At 46.8% G+C, this 22,832-nt stretch overlaps 1 protein-coding gene across 1 annotated transcript; it reads right to left on the reverse strand.

The window, feature by feature from the left end:
* Positions 1 to 2,418: 2,418 nt before the first annotated feature.
* On the reverse strand, positions 2,419 to 22,452 carry LOC144144822 (sulfotransferase ssu-1-like). Its single transcript, XM_077676333.1, has 2 exons — positions 22,411 to 22,452; positions 2,419 to 3,360 (listed from the first exon to the last, which is right to left on the reverse strand). The coding sequence occupies exons 1-2, from the start codon at positions 22,450 to 22,452 to the stop codon at positions 2,419 to 2,421; spliced, it is 984 nt and encodes a 327-aa protein (XP_077532459.1).
* Between the last annotated feature and the right edge of the window lie 380 nt (positions 22,453 to 22,832).

Raw genomic sequence — 22,832 nt, forward strand, 5'->3', positions numbered from 1 at the left:
AGAAAGAAGAGAAAAAATCCAGTCACAGTTGTAATACGTGCAGTAAGAAGAGGGCGATTCGCTACAGCATTAATATTTTTGTGATTTTGGTACCCCGGTATTAACAAAAAGGCTGTGCTCACCCGTGCACGTTTTTTGATGATCATGCTGCGTGTGAAACGTAATCAAAGGAACGGTTCGTCAGAGTTCTTATCAAAAATTAGCAGCGGCTTAGCTCGGCTATGCAAGGATATAAGTAGCGTGAGCTCAGGTTCAGCTGGTTATTGTTAGGTTTCGTGGTTGCCTAGGATTAGCTTGTTATAATGCTTACTGCTGCTAAAACGATTTTCAATCCAATGCAATGCAATCCAATCCAGTCCAGTCCAGTCCAGTCACTGCTTTTCGCACATGTGCAGCACGGCTGTCCAGGAGCCACGCGAGAAAACTATCGAGCGGCTCCGGCGCAGCGCCAGACTTGGCTACTGCGCAACGGAGGCGCACGGCAGGGCACACGCCGGCGCCATTGCGTCTGCCACGGGTATGACGTCACTCCTCTGGAATGCGCAGACCGACGAATGTGCAGACCCGATTCTCTACACACCCATACTCCAATTGGATTGGATTTCCCAATACAATCCAATTTACTTCAATCCAATCTAATACAATCCAATGTAATCCCATGCTCCTCGCGCTTGCGCAGCACGGCCCTTCAAGGGCCACGGGAAACTGCTCAACCTCGGCCAGCGTAGCTTACGCTACAAAATAACACCATGACTCGCCAAATATCACAGGCGAATCCTTGGAAAAATGTTGAAGGTATGAATGGCGCAGTACGGGGCGTTTTTAGATGCGACTGCATCTCATTCACTCGCCTTGTCCCTGCATCCGGCGTCGGCGTTGTTGTCGGCGCCCGCCCCTCCCCCATTCTCCTCGCCGCGTGAGCTGCACTCTCCGCCACTCACCCCCTCTCCTCTCCGATAGCGAACACTCTCTCGCGAGGGGCATTGGATTGGATTCGAATGGATTGGCTTGGATTGGATTGGCTTGTCTGGGCTTGGATTGGATTTGGATTGGATTGTATTCAAGTGGATTGTGTTGGATTGTGTTGCGTCATAGCCGCGGCAGACGCACTGGCGCCGGCGCGTCCCCTCACCGTTATGTGCGCTATAAAACGCGGTGCCTGCGCCGCTCCGCTCCATCGTTCCAGCGCCGTTCCTCCGCGGTCCAACGCTGCAACGTGAAACCCCTATGCGTCGCATCTACACAGGGGTTCCCGCGAGAGGAGGTGGGAGATTTTTTAATACTGCAAACTCTCGAGGCGAAAAACAGAAGAAATGCCACGCTGTGTGTTCTTTGGAAATGCCGATTATGCTGCGACGGTCACAAATCACCGCGTCAGTTGAAAAATTACGATGTGGTCAACTATGGCCGTTATACACGTTGGTGCTTCTGAGCGCATCGAAGCAGCTTATGCGGCGGGCCGCCGCCGCGATTCTCTCACCGATGATCAGCGCCATGGCCGACGCTGTGGCAGAAAGGGAAACAAACGCTGTCAAAGGCGAGGAGGCGCCCTCGGCCAACACCTACTGGAAAGTCGGTGTTGGCCGGGTACGCTAGCCATTCTGTTCAGAAAACTGCCTTCGCGATTTCACGAATACGCTGTTGAAATTGCCGATATGCTTCCGTCTTATCTAACAACGGCAAGCAACGACACTATTTGCAGTAGAAGGACAGTTGTTAGTTGTTTGTAAGCGCTCGTCCTGTGTACTATCTTATTTTTTGTGTTTCGGACGCTTGTTTGCAAGAGGTGAATAGGTTATTTCTTCAAACGAACTGCTGCTTACACCGCGCCCACGATAGCACTAAAATCGGAAAGTGGGTATAGTCTTGCAGAGGTGAAAAAGTGTGAAGCTTACCGAGCACTGGATCCTCAAGAGCATTGTTTCAGATTAATAATAACAATTTGATGGGATAATGCCGAGAAGGTTGGGGTGAATATATTCCGCAGTTGAAAAGCAATTGTTCAGCTTATTGAGATTTCTACAAGCATGATTGATATGCTGACCGCTAGGCTGGATCACCAAGAATGAGATGGCTAAGGTGATGGTATTTTATTCCACACATTTTATAAGTTTTTACCCATGGCAGATCTAAGGTTGGGGCAGAACGGGTAACATGAGCAGTAACAATGCTCATATCTCGGGAGGTGGTGTCTTCCATCACACCAACAACTAAGCGAAACAAATTAGAATCACCCTTACCGACAAGGTTCATGACTGAGTGCAAGAAATTATTTTACTTGATTAATCACAACAAAAGCGAAAATGACAAGCAGATATTCTTTTATTCCTTACTTTAGACATGGTGCGTATTCTCAACCCTTTTGAATTCCATGAACCACTAGACAGTATCATCATGTATGCTGCAAATTAAAATATTTCAGGGCAGGCCCACGTCTTTCCAAAGCTCCATTACGTCAGTCCCTGCTGTCTTTAGCGCAATTCTTTCTTTCATCCTGGCGACCTTCTCAAGTGAAAAATGGTCTCTCCAATCGCCCACTATACCTTTTCGGACGAAGTCTCCTTGCGTTGTCTTTTTGGCTAGCGATCTAGAAGCCCCCCTCACGACATGCTCCGGATCCGGAAACGTGCTCGCGAGCTGTTTAGCTACGCTCGGATTAAGTTTTCTCATGGACTCGATGCTGGTGGCGTTCAATATCTTCGCTAAAATTTCAGGGCGCTGCCTTAGCTTGTCGCCGTACTGTTCCTTTCCTAGGAAGTCTGCAATCTTTAGTACCATACCAGGGGTGTCCTTCTTGAGTTGCTCATAGGTTACGAATAACACGTTGTTCTCATTGCGGTAGTTGTACCAGGACAGGACGTGCTCAAAGTAGTCCCCAAAATCCACTTTTCCTTCCACGAACATCTGGAAAAACTGTTCGAACGTGCCTTCTTTGAAGCAGTATGCTGGGAATAATTTTGTATGGTAATAATACGACACGCAACAGTCGTATGGGTTCCGAGTGATGTAGATGTACTTGGCTTTCACTGAGTAACGATGCTTGTTGAATGGCAAGTGCGTCTTGATGGTCCCTGGTTGTGACGTTGCTGGGACGCCCTCGGCTCCTACAACTTCCAGAAATGGCGTCAGACGCATAATATCCAAAAACGTCCCGGGAGGTGCGCCGTCGTGAAATATATTGCACACTATGTGCTGAATCCACGTCGTGCCACATTTCGGGTAGCTTACAATCAAGACATCGCCAACTCGAGGGGAATACGACATAGCGGAACGGATGTTCTTCTCCGTGAAAAAAACGCCGCAGTACAGCCCATCGACATCGCGGTAGACGTCTTGGTACGTTTCTCGAGGCTCGCAAACCTGTAGGAAAAAGTGGTTCTTGTCATCACGAAAATTGTGGCAAAATTTTGTAACCCCTTCTGCCAAGGCGCGACCCACGGAGCTCCGTGGGCGCGACCTGTCTCTTGAGTTATTTTGGTGGGCCCTACAGGGCTTGCAAGAATGAAACATGTAATTTCCCCTGACCTTGCAACATTCGTATAGCGGAATAGGTTTTACAGGATGTATCAATTATTTACCAGTGTCCTGCATGTTCACATCATTCTGAATTCTGCAGTATGGTGTCCTAGTATCTACACACGAGTGGCAAATGTAAGAAATGGCCACAATATATACCTTGAAGAAAGAACAAATCAAGGATGGCAGAAAGAAAGAAAGAAAGAAAGGAAAAGGAAAGATAGAAAGAAAGAAAGAGAGAGAAAGAAAGAAACAAAGAAATAAATAAATAAAGAAAGGAAGGAAGAAAGAAAGAAAGAACGAAAGAAGGGAAAAAAAAGAAAGAAACAAGGAAGAAAAGAAAGATAGAAGTAAGGAAAGCGATATTTGAAACCAACTGATCTAAATGTGTTCAGTATGTTCCGTCACTGCCTGTAGGCCTCCAGCCTAGAAAAGACGTAACCCGCCGTACACAGCATGGCAACAAGCCTATGCACACAGCTACGTGGACGATACTGCCGCTAAGAGTGCTAAGAGTGATCACTTCGGCAGGCATCTCGATTCGCACTGAGCTCCTTCGTACGTTGTGAGCCTAATCAAACACTGGTATAACATCGCACGGTGTAGCTAGCATCACAAGCACAGGGTAATCCTTCTGTCAAGCCTGCTTCTCTGCTTCTGGGATATCGCCTTTCTGTATTATTTTAGCGCGCATCGCAAAGTGTTCTGGTCGTTGTTGTGTTCATTGCAGAAAGATCGTCTCTCGTTGGTGCTTTCGTTGAAACATGATGAAGCCAAATAAGTCAGGCTGATTACACCTAGCCCAAGCAGTTCATGGAGTGGGCCTAATGTATGCGTAGATTGTATTCCTGCTGAGTTTTCACTTTTGCACGTGTTATTGAGATAAATATCTGTGAGTTCATCCTAGCTTTGACCACGATGCCACAGAACCCACTGCCCTCGAATTTCCGAAGTTTCTCCTTTGGCGTCACGTCAATAACCTGTATTGCTGCTTCCTGCATGCTGCCACAACAGACGTGACAAGTGAATGAATCAATGACCGGTGTTGGCCGCATTTAGAATGCATGCAGCATCGGACAATGACTTTCTCAGTCGTTTGAGTTTGTACGGGCAGTCAATCTGGGATCACAGCAAGACGTATTAGAAATTTTTTTAGGCGCGAGCCCCTTAGGGATTGGGGCTGTTGGCGTCTCCTGTCGTCGTCGTAGTAGTAGTAGTAACCATCGTTCGCCTCATGTAGTCACAGTACTAAAACACCGGGAAACTCGTTTACCCCTCACCCTGGAGCGCTTCGTAACGCGTACTAAAAAAAAAAACAAGACGCTCGTTTACGCCTCGCGCTAGGAAGCTTCGGGCTTCAAAGACTAGAGCTTTTACAGCAAAGCTGTATACCTCTACTCCCCCCCCCCCTATTAACGGCTTCATCTCCGTTGGCAAAAACGCCAAGGGGCCAAGAATACAATTATACACTGCGCGCCCCGCCCCTCACCAGGAGCGAAGACGCCAGTTCATTTGAAATATAGCACCGGCCACAGATTGACCATTCAGCTTGATTACATGCGTTAAAGAATACCAAATATAGTCTGTGCGTGAACTGTTTGGGGCGTTCAATATTTTCAAGTGCAACTTCAACACGCCATGAACATGCCATAAGCACACCGTACGTAGGTTTTTTCGCTAAACGGATTGCGTATGTTGAAAGAGAACTACGTGGTTAATGCTTACTAATTTTGTCATATCAATTACATGATTATATCTTTCTATTTTTATGCGGTTTTCGCAATACCGCGCTGTTCAGAAATCAAGCCTGGGTTTTTAGCCAGCTCTGCGTGTTGAGAGTAAGTTCCTTCTCACTCTTGTTACCAATGCTTCAAACGATATCGGATGCCCTAGCCTCCATTCTAACCGTGAGTAAGGTACGACTAGGTGTCTAACCTCTGTAGGGTCCGTTTGATTGCATTCCTCCTTTAGCGGGTTCGGAAAGGACGGCATTTTGATGCTGCACTACGTGGCTTTCAAACCTGCGTGTAAAAAATATCATGGCTATTTTGCATCTTGAAGAATTGGTGAGAATTCCCACGCAATGTGATTACTGCGATAAAACTGTCAGCATCCAGATCCAAAATACTAGCGGTATGAGTGCGATTCAAAAGAAATTTGCCGACCAATTTCACTCGCTATCTGTTACGTCCTCGGTCGTCGTCTGTTGCGTCTTAGCAGGTGCTTATTAAAAAGCGCTGCAGCCACGACTGGCTCTTCATCTCATTTCATTCGCGGTTTTACCGCACACTTTCGCGGTGGAGCGTATACGAGATTTCTTTGCTCGTTTCACAGCCTGATTGTGCTCAATATCGATTAGTTGCATCTCCAGTGCGGCTTCACCGCACTGCACAACACTGATGTCATAGGCAAACAAATAACGGCGACTACAGACCAGAAAACTAGGAGTACAAACTTTTCATTACCAGTTTCTTTGAGGTGTGCGTTTTTTAACGTTTGCGCACGGTGTAATTGGAGTGGCAGGGGCGTTGCACCAACTCTTCGAACACGCTGCGTTCCACCTGTATCGAAAATAAAGTCAATCGTTCATTCATTCAAATGGAGTACCTAGCAGGCGCTTGGCCGTGGTATCAAATCAGCAACACACACCGAAACAACGGAAGCAGATTAGCAAAGTGGTACAAGGGGAAAATCCGGAGCAAACGAATACACCCACCTGGCTATAAAAATATTTACGGAGCTTTTTTTACCTTCATAAGAAAAAATACGTTTCTCCGCAAAAAGTTTGCCCCTCAGTCATCTTTTCTTGTAATTTGACTAGCTGAAATGGGGAGTGTAATTTTGCTTGTTTAATTTTACGGACCTTGTAACAAACTCAACCGACTCCGACAAGTCAAGTACCATTGTTCACGTATTTCTGAATAAGGATTCAGAACGCAGCTGCAAGAACGCTTGTTAGTTCCCACCCGTCTGCAACCTTTGAGTACATCTTTTTCTGAAGGTAGGAATGGGTGCCGGCGTTCGACTTTGACTCATTGATTATAAGGTTTAACGCGCCGACGCAACGCAGGCGATGAGGCGCGCCGTAGTGGAGGGCTCCGGATTAATTCTGACCACCTGGGGATCTTTAACGTGCGCCGAAATCTCGTACACACGGGCCTTTTTGCTTTTCTCCTCCATCAGAAAAGCGGCCGCCGCGGCCGGGAATCGAACCCGCGACCTCGTGCTCAGCAGCACAAGCCACTGCGGCGGGTGGCGTTCGACGTTAAGCCCCGGTTATAAAACGTGAAACTAATGCAAAACATGCCGCGTCGATCATGATTCCGTCTAAGTTGATGGCACGGTCGATTCATGTGCCAGTGTTTCGCAACCAGCTCTACACACTTGAGGCCGGAAACAACCGGTAGCGTCTTCTATCAAGAACGGACTGTGGTTCTTCCGTCTATCCCGATTTTCATGTTTCGTTTGATGCATGCGAATGTTCGTCCTCTGTAATACCTTCCTACGGAGGGCCTTTAGCGGTACCTGAATAAAACCATAAAAATAAAAACGAAGTCGTGATGATTGCGATGACGACACGTCGTGGCGTACCTGCGTGAGGACGAATTACTGCTTGTGTTGTATGCGCATTATGCTACAGGATGAAACGAATATTTCAGATAACAGTATGTTATATGGTCAGCAACTTCCTCTCCATGAAGCAACAAATAAAGAAGTTGGCTCACGCAATGGGGTACCCCCTTCTGGATTTGATGGTCCTTACGGTTCCTCTCCCTAGCTGGTCGGCGAGGCTGAATGCTCACGCAGGCTGTTCAAAATGCAGCTAGGTTCGGCTACAGCGTGAATGAGCTTCTCACGAATTTTGTGTATATATCTGCGTGCTTCAAGGAAACGCCACAGCTGTGCCCCAGATTACCGGGCCCTGGAACGTGCGATGTCGTACGGGAAAGAAGGAGCATTGTGAAAACGCTGTCTGCATTATCAGGCGCATGTAGAGTGATAGATGTAACAGTTGTAGGCACATTCCGCGGTGAGGTGTCTTTAAATTGCTGCTGCTACATACACGGCAGCAATGGCATTACTGCTATCGTATTGCATTGATTTAATTGTATATTCTGCAATGACGTAATTAATTACTTTTTACTCAGGTTGTAAATGTAAATGGTTGTTAATGACCCGTTAGCCTGATAATTTTGGAAAACCCACGTTTATTTCTAGCAAAAGAACTTTTCCACAAACCACCGTATTTATTCATGCAAACGGGAATGTTTGGAGCCCGCCCGCAATCCTCAAAGTTAGTCTTTGCAGCCGAGAAAGAGAGACATAGATAGATAGATAGATAGATAGATAGATAGATAGATAGATAGATAGATAGATAGATAGATAGATAGAGAGAGAGAGAGAGAGAGAGAGAGAGAGAGAGAGAGAGAGAGAGTAGTCCTTATTTGATGCCCGAGATGGTATTCTTGAAAGGTATACGCCTTGAAGTACCATCATCATCATCACCAGCCTATCTGCGCCCACTGCGGGGCTATGGTCCCTAGAAATCATCCAGAAATATTTGCTAGTCTGCTGTCCCCGCGCCGGCCTGTGCCGCGCGATATATACTGCGCGGAGAGCGGGCGCGCGTCGGTGTTTGTTGGCCAGTTAGAGCGGTGAAATCCAACGACTCGAGGCACACCAGCTCACAATTGAAACTGCGATAGAACTACTGTAAGACCTTTTAATTTCGAGGCCCGATTTTTTCCCGAATCGGCTACGGAGCCTATTTACGGCCGCTGACCTTCGCGAGTGATACCGAAGGATGAAACCGCAGGAACGAGAGTAGCCATTTTGCAACCGCTGCTGGATCCATTATTTCGCGCAATGTTGAGACCGTGAGAACGCTCAAAAAGAGCCCAGCGGCGGCAGACTCAGTGTTTGTTCTAATTAATGTGAAAACTACTGGGTTATCTCCGAACGTCATGCATTGACGGTGGTCGGCATGTAGCCTGCCAGGCTAGCTCGACAAAAAGGTGGGAAAAGCTGTAGTGAAATGCTTTACCAAACAAAAAAATTGACCGCGTATCTGCTCCTTTCGTTGCAAATGTCGTCAAAAGACTATAGTCTTTGTAGACATTTGCCAAGGAAATGCCCCTCTTTGCTTTACCGCTCTCCTCTCATGCTGTTCCTGTACCGTCGCGCTCATCCCAAGGTAAACACACTAAAGGTTTGCGCAAGGCGGTTTGAATTTACCGCGTTCCACTGCTACAGGCCGGGTTCCTCGATGCCAGCGCTGCAGTACGGGGGAGACGCGCGTGAATAGAGGTGGCCGACTAGAAGGTTTATAGAACCGCGTGGAAAACGTGGAACCTAGTGGAACCTTTCGTTGCTGTTGTCGCGTGATTTTTCATATGCCGCCAGGAGGCGGCGGTTTTCTGCAGTATATGTAGAATATCATTTGCTATCGCAAAACCAAGCATCCATGAATTTTTTAATAAAGGAACACTGTAAATATCTGTTGTGTACTAATTTCCTGTCTTATATTTGCGTAATGTCTTGTTCTTGTTCAACAAAGTTGACAAGTATGAACATATATACCGGGCTTAGACGTTTACATGTGGCTGTGAGTATATAAGACTATGGCTCAAAATCAATTTTACTTTGGCCGGGTGGCTGAATCGAGTCACAGGCAGACAGACGGAACACCGGTGGTATTTCAAAACGTAAAGTGGGTGACGACACCGGTGGAGTACTTTGGTGTTCCCCTAGAGTATTATTCTGACAGTGACCCTTACTGGAGGAGACAAGCCGTAGAGCTTAAGGAAAAGGAAGAGAAGTGGAAGGGCGCGAATTTATCATCTATTTTCGCTCGCACAACGATTTGCAACCTTTTTATGGCGAGCAAACTTTGGTATGTGTTACAAATACTCCACTGTTCCCGGGCAAACGTACAAAAGTTACATCGTGTTTTCGAAGTTTTTGTTTGGGGATCAACCTGGGAGAGGACGAGTCGTGCAAATCTCTTTCGACGTGTACGGGAAGGGGGGGTTAGGTTTAACGCATATCTTTTTACGTCAGTTGGCAAACCGCTTTGTGTTTTGCTGGGATGTAAAGGATCCCTTTTTGCGCACCGTTTGCCAAGTGAGATTAGGCAGGGTTTTGCCTGAGTTGTCCGTTACGACATTATGTATGCCAGGTGGTATCCGTGGCTATCTAAAAAAAGTTGTGGACTCGTTACGTTTTCAATGCGCACGGTTGTCGTTAGAGTTTTTGAGCGCAGTGAATAGGAAGAGACTGTATAACGATCTCTGCGACACTGTTTTTCCCGTTCCTATGTACAGAATTGCTCACTCGGCTGGCACGGGTCGAGATGTGCTAAAACGGGTTAAAAGAATGCCAGTTGCACCGGGATGTAAAACATTTTTCTTTCAACTACATACCGGGACACTCCTTGTGAAAACATGGATGCAAGAAAAGGGCCTTTTTATGCCGTGGGGTGAACAGTGTTGGTTATGCAACAAACCGGAAACCATTGAACATGTTTTCATTGACTGTTGGGACGGGGTCTTCTTCTGGGATGTGCTGCAACGTACGCTGAAAAAAGATCTGCAAATCGATGCCCATGGTATTCGGTATTTGTCCGTTGAACATGGTGATGATGGCGTCCCTCTAGATCTAATAATGTTACTAGGTCTGCATATTATATGGAGATGCCGAATGGCAGTCCGCCACTCGGACATTGATGCGCGGCCAGTAAATGAGTATTTCCGAGAGGCCATATTCTGTTTTCTTGAAGTACAAAAGGCACGCCAATGTGTTCCAGACTGGTTGTCACAAGTGGAGGAGTTAACAAAAATGAAAATATTTTAGTAGTCAGCACTGTACCCTAGAGTGGAACAGTGATTTTATGTCTTATTGTAATGAGTTTGTTTTGTTGTTGTGTATTATGCTTGTAACAGCGGTGTTTGTCTGGAAATAAAGAAAAAAAACACAGACAGGCTACAGACAGACCAAAATTTCATATAGCATATGGCGCTCGCGCATGGCCTGGCTCCACGGTGATATGGACGCCCGCCCTACGCGTCAATGTTTTCGTGAGTCCATATACCAGTACGTAGAAGTCCAGAAGCGCAAGGCATGCACTCCTGAGTGGCTGTCAAGGATAGAACCCTTGACTACGCGTAGGGAATTTTAGAGAGACATCAGCCTTCATATAGGTTGGGGGCTTGTCGCTCGAGTTGCTCATGTGAATAAGTTTGTTTTGTGTTTCTGTGTTGTGTCGAAGACCGGCATTAAAAAACAGACAGAACAAAAGTTCCGGGTTTAAGTAGCCCAGGAAAGACTATCGTCTTTAAAAAACGCTGCTTTGTTAGGCAACGTAGTCGAAATTGTTTGAATGATTGTAGGGTTTTAACGCGCCGACGCAGCGCAGGCGATGAGGCACGCCGTAGTTGAGGACTCCGGATTAATTTTGAACACCTGGGGATCTTTAACGTGCGCCGAAATATCGTACACAAGGGAGTTTTTGCTGTCCGCCTCCATCAGAAAAGCGGCCGCCGTGACCGGGAATCGAACCCGCGACGTCGTGCTCAGCAGCACAACGCCTTAGCCACTGAGCCACCACGGCGGGTAACGTTGTTGAAATTCTGCCTGATGCGCCCCAGCTAGCAAAAGATGCCGTGCCGAAAGTGTTTCGATGTTCTCCAGTATTTGTGGACACCTATTCCTGGAAGAGGATATAGGGGACAGAGCGCAGCGACATGATTCCGTGGTTTGGCTCGATCGTTCATAATACGCCAACCGTACTCCTATCACTTCATGCTTCGGTAAAAAACTCTTCGTATTCCTAGGAACCCATTTATTTGGCTAATTTGTTGTGTTGACAGAAACGAAGAGAGAACGAAAACGCGTAGTTAAAATCGGCTGAAAGCGCCCACGCCTACGAATGCAGCACGGCGGAGCTCCGCCCGCCGCACTGCTCCCCGTGCTGGCACCGGCCGGACGCGGGGTGTCCCTATTCGCACGTCACGTGGGAAACAACTTTTACTTTTAGTTCGCACGCCGCGTGGGAACGATTTTTATTTTTAGTTGGCTCGCCGCGTGCCAACAATTGGAATTTCTAGTTCGTACGCCACCGAAAGGGAGAGGAATATTGCACGTCTAGCCATCGCCTTGCGTTGGAGGCCTCGTGTTTGGACTGCTACATGGAGGAAAGCAACAATTATTTGCAGTTGGGTGGCCCAGAACTTGTTATCGGTACCTTTGTGACTATATTGCGACGCCACGTGTGATACATTCAAGCAGTGCTCAGAGTCAGTAATCTCTGTGTTTCAGCTCGGCGAGTGAATTTGTGATGACGGTGGACGGCACCGTTTCAGTGAGGTGAGCGAGGACGAAGAGGAGGCGGCGGACCCGCTGCTGGGATACGCCGAGATGTTGGACTGGTACCGTGCCGGTCGCCAGACCATACCACCGCCTCATCCAAGACTCACGCGAGAGCAGGCAGTGCGGTTTAGGCAGCTACAAACCAACTCTGCTCACGCCGGCGCTGGCGCGCTACGTGTGCCCGGAGGTGTTTGACAGTGAGCAGTGCAGTGTGTATGGAAGTGCAACAGCGACTCTTACCCACATTCTCTGGGACTGCACTACGGACCTGTGTCCACCCGGGTCACACCCGGCGGGCTTACCGACGGACGTGGTGTGGGCTATGCAGTCAAGAGACTATGAAGTGCAGTTGCAGGTAGTCCAGCGGGTCGAGGCGGCTCTCGCCCGGCAATCCCGATGGCGGGCTGATGCCGCGCGGGAACGAGGGATGCGAGCCCTCGGGACCGCCCGCGGTCCGGCCGGCCCGAGTGGAGGTCGGGGGGACACCGCGCCTTGACGACAGGCCTAGAATAGTCGGACTGTGGGCGATCCTGCGTGGTCTGCCTGCAGCCTCCGTAGGATTTTTGATCTAATAAAGTCGATTTCTCTCTCTCTCTCTCTCTCTCTCTCTCTCATGCGAATATGTTTGTTGTGCCGCGAAGGTTTTACGACTGTGTACTATTCGCATCAATGAGAGAAGAAGTGTGCGTTTGTGTTACGTGCCCAGGGAGTATCGCTTTCTCTGCGCGCTTGTTGCCGCAAGTGAGGCCGTACTACGTGTGTGCCAGCTTGACGCGGTCGGCAAACGGGCTGCCCACGCCACACATGACCAGGCATTTTTACTCTTCGCAAGTTATGTGAAAATGCGGCTGTAAAAATAAATAAAAAAATGGCCACTTTCGAGCGTTCAAGTGACTGATGTCTGGCCGTCATCTTGTTTGCACTTCAAAGGTGCCTTTCGGCGCCAAGAAGTAACCAGGTGGTCTTGTTGCTTGGTCTGTTTTTTGAATAATCTGAAATGTGACATTCGTACAAAATTTTAGCGATAATTGGAGTAGTGGTTTCGCTGAAAACTTTTTTGCTCGTGTATGCTGCAACACTTTTCATGTACGTTGGTGGGTGTTGCAGCAGTAAACTGTATGATGCAACACCCTGTATATTTCTCATTAGATGGCAGTATTATAACTGTAGGTCATTGCGTATAAAAGCAGACTTTTGGGTATCCCGGTAGTATGGGACCCTAGACGAGCGCCCTTGCCCTCTCCTCTCAAAACTATACGTGTGAGCTGATCTGCAAATACGTGCATGCTTGTAATCACTGGTGTCCTATATACACACTCCTTCGAATTTTTACTTTATCTAAAGGACTGTCGGAAATACCCACAAAATTTCTTAGCGATATGCCGGACGTACCGGACGTATCGACAAAATATTTTTAGAGGTATGTCGGTGCACTTGGTTGCACTTGGACCTCTTCAGTTATCAACCACTAACTGCGTGCCACCTTAGTGAGCCTATCCAAGAGCTTTATGCCACTAGAGACACCAATCCGGTCATAATTGTTTTAACGCCACCAGGTCGTCTCGTACAGTTCTGTCCAGACGGAACGGCAGCTGCCCGTAAAGTTTGGTCCAGAGGAAACGCGAATGGCTGGTGGGAGCCAGGGACATAGCCAGAGCGGAGGGGGGGGGATATTTTTGGTGGGGGTTCGTACCCCCACCAAAAGTATTTTCAGGCAGTGTGCAAGCAAGGATTAGTGATGCCCGAAAAATATTTCTGACTATGGCCCAGGGGGGAGCAGTCTATAGTTTTACCCAACCGGCTAAACCCCTTCGGCTCACTGACAAGCCAGAATCACTGTTAACTATTATCTCCTATAATAATTACAGTCGAACCTTGTCGTAACAACATAGTTTCGGTGCAGTAAATTAGTTCGTTGTACCCAACAGTAGAGGTAAAACTCGCCTCTTGCGAATCGGCAATCTGGCTCGCACGAAAATTCTAGATCCTAGAACACATTATTCTAGGTTTGGAACCTACTATAAACGAGGTAATCCTTACGTGTCTCCTTGTGGCATTTCTAACCTAATGGGCTGGAATATGAGAGCGTGAAATTACAAAAGGACAAAGTTCGTTTGACAAAACAGGACTGCATTCTTATTTATTTGAAGGATGTGATCTTCGTACGGTGGCTTTTCATAACACTAAACATGATGAAGGTTTCCGCTGTAATCACGCACGAAAGGGCCTTTTTTACTTCTGCAGTTTTCGGCGTCGGGAGTTTCTTTTTGTTACAGCTGATATCGTGCGGCTCTTGCAGTTCCTGTTTTGTGTTAAAAATTTTTAAATGCACTGAAAGAAAGCACTACAAACCAAAGTTTGTATTTAGTTAGTTAAAGTCGATAATTCACTATATCGCTGTTTTTTTTTAACGAGGTTCAACTGTACATATGATTGGACTAACTCTTGCTCGGTCCGTACGGAACTCCAAGCTGCTACCCAACGCCCGCTTCACAACACGCAGCAAGAGCAGTCTTTCTTGATATTCGCTCAAACTGCAAAAATGCGTTTTGTCACTGACTAGCCAGAGTCGCTGTTAATTCTTAATCATCATTATTACTGACGATTGGACTAACTCTAGCTTAATCTGTATGGAACTCCACGCCGCTATCCTACACTCGTTCCACAATACACAGCAAGAGCAGTCTGCCTTGATTTTACCCAGCCGGCCAAACTGCTTCCACTCACTAAATAGCCTGAGTCATTGCTATTAATTATTATTAAAACAGATGATCGGACTTAACTGTAGCGATCGTTGTCTGTCAGCCTTGCCTTCAGTGAGCAATAGCGGAAAAAATAAAAACCGACTGCTCTCACCACGTGAATTGTGAAATGGGCATTAGGTATAGCTAGCAGAAAATGCTAGCCACGGACACAAAAAAAGCAACTTGGGAAGATTCGAACCCACCAGAGTTCGACATAGTGCGCCGGCATACCTTAAAAAAAGTTTGCGTATATGTCTGACATGTCCTTTAGAAATTTTGCAGGTACGTCCGACGTATCTTCAAGAAATTGGTCGGAGTCTCTGATGAACCTTTAAAATAAGCTTCAATTTTCCACCGCCCCCCCCCCCCAACACAAAAATCAACTTGCCAGAGCTTTTCCACCAACTGACCTGTTTGTTTTCTTCCATTAAAATACTCTCATCATTGCCTTGCGCACATGCGCTCATATTTTTTTACCCTTTTCAGGTGTTTATTTTCTTGTATGCGTATTAGTTTTCTTATGTAAGACATATAAATTCTTTAGGCTGCTGTTATTTTCGATGGTTGGATTTTCTTCATATGCAGGCTGTCCCTGTGGACGTTTTCTTCAGCGGAGGCACGAAGGCCATCTTTGTGGCTGGTTTTATGAAAAACAGAGCTAATTCGGTCTCCTCAATTCATCCATTCTCAAAAAGGATACCGAGTCTTTTAAAAATATCTTTGAGATGAGATGTTTCAGCAAAGGCAGCATTCTGCCCTCAAGGCATTCCTTCCTCTCAACCTTGCATGCTGAAAAAGTGTAGTCCGCATTATAAACAACTGGGGGGACTGCACAGATGCTCAAAAGCAAGTGTCCCTTTCTCATTGCAGCATGGTGGGTGTCACTTTTGCTGGGACTACCTTCACTTCAGAGATAACAGGCCACTATATGTTTTCAGGGGCAAAGATTAAACACACAGACGTAGTCTTGTTGTAAACGTTTATTGAAACGATGAAGGAAAGTGATGTGGGAAAAGAAAGAATGGGCAGCGGGTGCCCATCTTAGTCCGTTTGACTGTATGCTGCAGTCGCCCAAGAGTTCAGGGCCTTCTGGTCTTTGAGCTCATAATAAGATTTTTTTACAATTGCATTTATGTTGAGTGGCTACCTGCCTCTGACTGTTACTGAACTGGCATCAGGTTCTCTAAAGCGATGGCCATCATTTTGAAGTGAACCGGTATTGGTACACAAATGCATGTGTTCGTTGGTTTGGCAGTCCTGAAGAGGAGCGGGGGATTGTAGAAATAGAAGTGCGTCTTGCCAGTGTGTACCTTAACGACAGGTAAAACAATACGCACTCTGTCTCCTGCTACTCCTTAGGTATCCTGAACCAAGGAAGACGTGCACATTGATGCCACACCACTTCAAAATGACAGCTATATTTTAGAGAATTCGGCCCCTGATGTCTGGTGTTCTATTGCTGTGCACTATAAATGTGAAAGCATTACTTGACTTGGCAGGCTCAAATTCACCATAGTAACTGGACAAAGTGGATGATGGCCTGGTCACACACACAATGCACCCATGATCTTTCACAGATCTCCAAATACTATAGTTCACGTAGGCTCATACCATCAGGCTGAATTGTTAGAAGTAGTAGTAAGGAAACTAACCATTGTAATTAATAAATGCTTTATTTTACCATACGTCATATAGCGAAGTTGATGGTGCCGCGACTGCTCATTATTATGTACAATATTGTTATAAGTGGGTTGGACTGCATAAAGAATGTTCCTGTGGGTTGTTTTCTTATGCTAAAGCTCATTTTGCCACAAAGCATGCTTCTTGCTGCTCCACAACCCATTTTTATTGCTTTGAAATGATATTTTGGCGCTACAATATCTTTTTTTTCTCTCCAAAACAGACACACTGCTGCTCCCAAACCGTCCAAAATGACGAGCTAATCACATCACAACCAGTGGGTTTCGGTTGCTCTGAGGCCTCTGGCCAGCTTTGAAAGTGCACCACAGCTTGCCACAGTGTTGGTAAACGTCTGAGCCAATGCGCAATTTGCGCATCCCTGCCTGCCAAGCCAGTTGACGGGGCATCTGCAGGCTACGCCGGTAGGCTGTACATTCAGCAACAAGACTTCTGCCCTCAGCTGCAGTAGCCTCAGATCCGGCCTCGTGGTGCAGCTCCACATTAGTCACCTGGCACCACGAATTAGATCCTGGAAGAGCTCTACCCTTTTCACCAGCTCCACCGTGGCAAGGCGCTTGGAGAACTGGTCCCTGGTGCTGTGTGGAGCGCAGGGCTGGCGTCCTGAGTGGTGTAATGTGCAGTGGCTAATAACGTTCTCATTAAACGTAAAGTCTCAGCTGCAAGAACTCACGGCAAACTGTGGATTACTTCTCTGAGGCGCTGTTCTGTAACCAACATGTGCTGGGTTCCAAGCAACTGGCCCACAGTGAGGCAGCACATGTGACCTAACCCTCATGGCTTCAGGTGTGCGCCCTAATGGTGCAGTACCCAGACCGCATCATTTTACCAACACTGCGCCACAGACCAAGCAGTGCATTAGAGAGTTCACTCCTACAGTGCACACGTGGTGAGTGCGAGTATCTATAAAACAGGATAGGAACATCTTAAGGATGGTTATGGAAGCACTGAAGTTCATGCATCTAAATAAATTAAGTGTCATCAGCCGCATAAGTTATTCAGAGTTCGAAGTGTGGATTCTAGTAAACTAGCTTGTACCTGGGCAACCTAATAAATTCTACACATTATGTTGTGAATATTCACAAGGTTCACATTTTTTCGAACAAGCAACTTTTAGGAAGTCTTGAGCAAGGAAGCATTACATTAAAATTCATCACAGCTATGAAACATAAGACAAAACTGCGAAAATGTGCACGATTTTATTCTGCACCAGTAATAGATCCAGGCATACTTTCCGGCAAAGGAAGAGTGGCAGGTAGTGATTGGATGGCTTGCCCTGAATGCTTAACAGCACAAGCTCAGAACACATTTAAAAGAAAATGCTGATTGCGGCCTGTCCTCCTGAGGGAATCCACCAATGTTTTGCTCCTATCCTACACATTTATTCATCACCTTCAGACACTTCTCTGGGTCAGTCTAAGTTAAGTAATTTAGTGGTTATTGATATGGCTAGAAAAATTTCAAGGTGTGAATAACATGAAAAGGGATGTCTCCGATTATTAACAACAAAAGAAATTTTGCATCATTTCATGTCTGATTTTTGTAACAGACACTGGCAAGGTACCAAACAGTTTGTTAACAACATGAGAGGATGATTACCAAACAGTATGCCACTAATATAGGTAATTCCATTAAAATGTTTTTGGCTTGTAAGTCCACTCTTCAAAGTAGGTCAAAAGTAGCTAATCTTTAAACATTCCTGTGGGCTTTAGTCTTTATAGAAGAGTAAAAAGTGCTGATGGACACTTTTTGAGCAAGATTACCTTGGCTTAAAAAGTGGTAGCCATCTTGCAATTGTCGCGATAGCTCATTTCACAAGCTGCATACAGCTACATTGTTGTCAACAATCCACGCACTGAGCACGCGTAATTCACAGTGAAGGGTGCCTTGAAAGGACATTTCTCTCCCCTCTGGGCAGGTGTAACCACAAAGCCCCGACGCATATTGTCGCATTCCTTCACTGGGAGTTAGATGCCCTCAGTGGGCAAACTGTTGGCAACAATGTAGCATTCACAGTGCTGCATGCAGCTTCTGAAGTTATGTGGAATTACTTTAACAGAAGTCGTGAAAACAAATTCTTTCGTTGTTTTCATGACTTCTCCAGCCAGAGCTGTACTCGTAATTGTAACTTGGACTAGTGAAGTTAATCGCGAGGCACACTTGTTGAGGCCAGGGCTGTGCTTGTCGGTACCAAAGGTGCGATATGGTCAGTAATTGGTTCTAGACCAATTTGTAACCGCAACGGCCCTTGAGAACTTTGGAAAAAAGCTGTTTGGCTTAGGTAACATAAAAATTGTGTCACACGTGAGGAATGGTGGTGGTTGCGTTGTCTCTATAGAAAAAAGGAGCTTTTTGCAATAATTCGGGCAGCAATGTCTGCTTAACACCTCGAATTTGTCTCCGAGAGGGAGTCTGACCTTCTCTGTGACCGCACAATGGCTTCAAACAATGACAAGAGCGACAATGATCATGACAATGCACTGCCCAAGCAGCAGAAATTGCCAAGCTCAAGCATGGCAAATCATCAGTGGCCAATGTGTCCGAGCTTGGCAATACCTCGGCCGCCAATATTGGCTGGTGTTTGGGAGAGGTGACAAGCCAACAATTGGCCAAGCCCTGGAAGGCCAATATTGGACAACGCTTGGCAAAGTATCTTGCCATGATAATGCCAATGGGTGGGCCCCACGCTATTTTCATGCACATTTTTGCCTTTGTGGCCAGTCCTTATGACCAATGCTTATGTTATGAGTTGCCTCGTGGCCAGATTTCTGCTTTATACATGTCAGTATACAGGAAATTATTAAACGAGTGCGCATTATTTATTGAATGCGCACTGGTTAAATAATGTCCTGTACAATGGCATGTATAAAACAGAAATGGGACCGCGAGGCACAATAAGCAAACTGCATCAACTTTGCGAAGCAATTATAGATAAGTGACTTGCCAAAAACAATTGAGCAACACAACACACCGGGTCTCTCTGTGTAGCGTTTTTATTATGCACATCAAATATACGAGAAACCTGGCTTAACAGTGGCAAGAATACGAACACAAACATGAAAGCAAACACAAACACAACAGTCGAGAAAAAAAATTAAAAAGCGCTGCTCATGAAGCGCGAACCGATTATCATTCGTTTAACTGCTTGGGATGCCTACAAAACAGAAGCATTCAGGTAAATGAAAACAGGACCCTCATTCCCGGTAATTCGCCGACGTGCCAAGATCACAATATGTTGTTGAACAGCACTATTGTAGTATAGCCCAGCTTGGAAAGCTTGTCACTGCTGCACCCGCCACTTGTCCACGGGAAACACCTGTGCGTTGTAGCGCCTGTAATAAGTAAAAAAAATAGTTCACTATAATGCTAAATTCAAGCTGCTTACTAAATACAGCACCTATACAAGCCTTACCGTGTGAAAATATTCAGCCTAAAGTTCTAGCTTGTTAACACTCGCTATAAAACATAAAACGTACTGCACTATTCACTTTTCAATAATGCGTTTTACGGTAGCAGTTACTTGGCTCGTTCTTGAGAAAACAGTCCGGAATTTCACTGAAAATGGGCTTCACTCGTATTGCAGTCGCGCAAGGTAATATAAAAAGTACAATAGACAAAGCAACACGCCAGCGGTTCCGTGAAATTTTGTTGTGCCTTCGCTCACTGATTCTGCCCCGTCAGACGCGCAAGACGCGAACGGAACCGACGGAGAAGCCCAGCGGTAGTGTAATTACTTTGTCGCTCGACAATACCTTTACGTTGCTCAAGAAAATAATGAAACGAAAGCCTGATTAATAGGTAGAGTTTAATTAAGCCAGCTTAATACATCCGCAACTCTTATACTGCACACGAGTCTTGCTTCAACGCATGTTGAACGTCGTGAACCTGCAGTGGGAGCACGGCTGCTTATTTGGAAACAAAGCCGGAAAAAGGATAGCGTCACTGGCGTAACACAATTGGAAGCGCATGTATGTGACCACTTTTTTCTTCGCAAGAACCAACACTAAGCAGCACTCGCGAGCGCCAGTTATAAACGACAGCTGAAGTTTTGGCGGGAACGAGCGCGAGCACTCCCGCACCGCGAAAAAATGAAATGGTGACTTACGTTTTCAGCAGCGGCCGTAGCAGGCAGACGATGTTATTACACCAGTCAGGTATACTTCACACAGCCACCGACATCAAAACGCACCTCACAGACACGTACAGGAGTACTACCGCAGTTTCAATGCCACAAAAGAGACGGAGCCGTCGGTGCAACGCGCCCGTCCACCGGCCCCGCCGCGGGTTCAAAGAACGCGCAAAGGCACAACGCTGAAGCAGTTCGACGTTCACCGTTGCGTTAGGACACACAAATGACCAATTCCTACTGAACGTTTAACACTCTCTCTCACGCTGTTTTGAATAAGCTGCACTTTAGTTTAAGTACGCTTTGTTTCGTGGCACGGTGCTGTGGCTCTTTAGGTAACTACTTTTTGCTGCGTTTTGGCCTGTTCACCGCGCTCTAACCGTCGTAATCCGTCATGTTGGGGAACCGCCGCGGGCAACGACCGCAGTGCTGCCCTCGAGTGGTGCTGCTTGCGCGCCGGGTGCGCATGTATACACGCAAAATAACGCACACGAGTGCTCTACAGTGAGACTTCATGCAGCGGTATGCAACAACCGGTAAGGTTGTGGGCATTTACACCTGCCAATACTTTTTATTTAAATGTGGTACTTGACACAAGCTTAAAAATGACTTGGAACTACTTTTTTGTTGTGCACTGCGCGTGAAAACAAATTCAAAAACACGGCAACTTCAGTAATATTTTGAGTGAACTTGAGTGGTCATTCAACTAAGAAGAACATGCCAAGACGTGTGTAAAGGCACTCATAAATACCTGCGTCGCCTATAGGCTACTAGTCTTTATAAAATTTTATGATAAAAAATTACGTCTGAATGAGCGCGCTGTCCAGTGCGATTTTTCGCGCACCGGCCAATGCGTGTCCTCAAGGCCGGTCGTATAGCGCGCGTTGTCCGCGAATGGCTTTTGCGTATACAGGCCGGCGTGTGGCCAAGCTATCGGAAGCCAAAGGGAAGCCAAGGGGCGTCCAATGATTGGCTATCGGCCAATGCTGCTTGGGTGGGTAATGCCTGTGAGCGACTATGTATAAGCAATGGAAACCTACTGCTCCCATTTTGTTTGGTGCCCGGCAGGCATTGAGGCGAATCTGCCCTTCATAGCAGCTTCTTCTTCACATTTTTAGTTAATTCCAGCCTGAAACCGATCTTTTAAAATCATAATGCAAAAAAGTATTATTACAGAAAATGTTGAGAATTGGCTGTTTTTTGGAAACAATGTTGAGGTTAAAACACAAGGTTCAAACTTTGGAATGGGGAATAGAAAAGTAATTTGGCTGTATACCCAAAAGCATGTAACGATAGAAAGGTAAAGCCTTCCGAAATTTGGGTGCGCCCATTGTGATAAAGGAGAACGCAAGGCTTGGATGAGTTCGGGTGATGCAGTTGTCCCTGGTTGACAAGGTAGTGGCAGTGCAGTACAGCTGGCCAATGTCATCAAGGAAGAATCATCATGAATATAAAGCTTCTGCAAGGGCCAAATCTTGAATGAGTTGATAGGCACGTGGAAGCTGGGCCAACCGCTAATGGCAGGTGTGATGTTGTGTAGGTTACCGCAATGAGATCTGGCTGCTGGCCCAAGACGGAGTTTTAACTACGGTGATCGAATGTCTCTCATATTCAGAAGCGTACCAAAACTGCGCTTATGAAACTCTCCGCACCTGGGCTTCTATGCTCGCGGAGCTTACAGCCATCCGGGACGGACTGCTAGCGCTACTACCGGTACTTCAAGCCCCTGGAAGTTTTACTGTACAAATGTACACGGACTTAACGACGGCCGTAAGGTACTTGCGTTGTGTAGCCTCCAACTCGTCTTTCTCGAGACACGTTCATAAGCTACTGGATGCGTACCCCTTCCCTCTCCGACTGTCGTGGATCCGGCGTAATACTATCACCGCTCATATTTTGGCGGATAGTTCCTCTCACCCTACGTCGGTTCCACGACCACTGCCCTTGCTGTAAACTGACCCACATGAACAATTCATCCAACTCAAGGAAGATCTGCGTCATGCCACACGCGCTCTCATTCCGCCGTGTGGAACAGACCTTTCCAGTGGGCTCGCTCGCTGGGAGGAGGTCCTGCTCCGTAGACTTCGAGTTGGGGTGGCCCTCTCTCCTACGGTAACCCGGTACCATGCCCCGCGATACCATGCCCCGTTTACCACGACCTGCCCCTTCTGTACGGCTCCTGCCGAATACACCGACACCAACCACCTGCTAGGGACGTGCCCTTCCCTGAGTGCAGCGAGATCCCGACACCTTCGCGGCACAGGCCTGCATCCTGGGAGACCTCCCGATCTCCAAGGATAGCTGGGGGGGGGGGGGGGGGGCACCACCGCTGTCTTCTGGACTTCCTCCGGGAAACGGGTGTCAGCTTGTACCTGTAGGAC

Source organism: Haemaphysalis longicornis, unplaced genomic scaffold (genome assembly GCF_048455015.1).
Source record: "Haemaphysalis longicornis isolate Haplotype H1 unplaced genomic scaffold, Haemaphysalis longicornis Haplotype H1 scaffold_7, whole genome shotgun sequence".
Lineage (NCBI taxonomy): Eukaryota > Metazoa > Arthropoda > Arachnida > Ixodida > Ixodidae > Haemaphysalis > Haemaphysalis longicornis.

What these genes read in the sequence shown, in the direction of transcription:
- LOC144144822 (XM_077676333.1), bottom strand. Translation starts at nt 22,452, where the DNA reads ATGACGCAGATCTTCCTTGAGTTGGATGAATTGTTCATGTGG. An exon ending in TGGATGAATTGTTCATGTGG is followed by an intron (nt 3,361 to 22,410) that starts GTCAGTTTACAG and finishes TTTTTCCTACAG; the next exon opens with GTTTGCGAGCCTCGAGAAAC.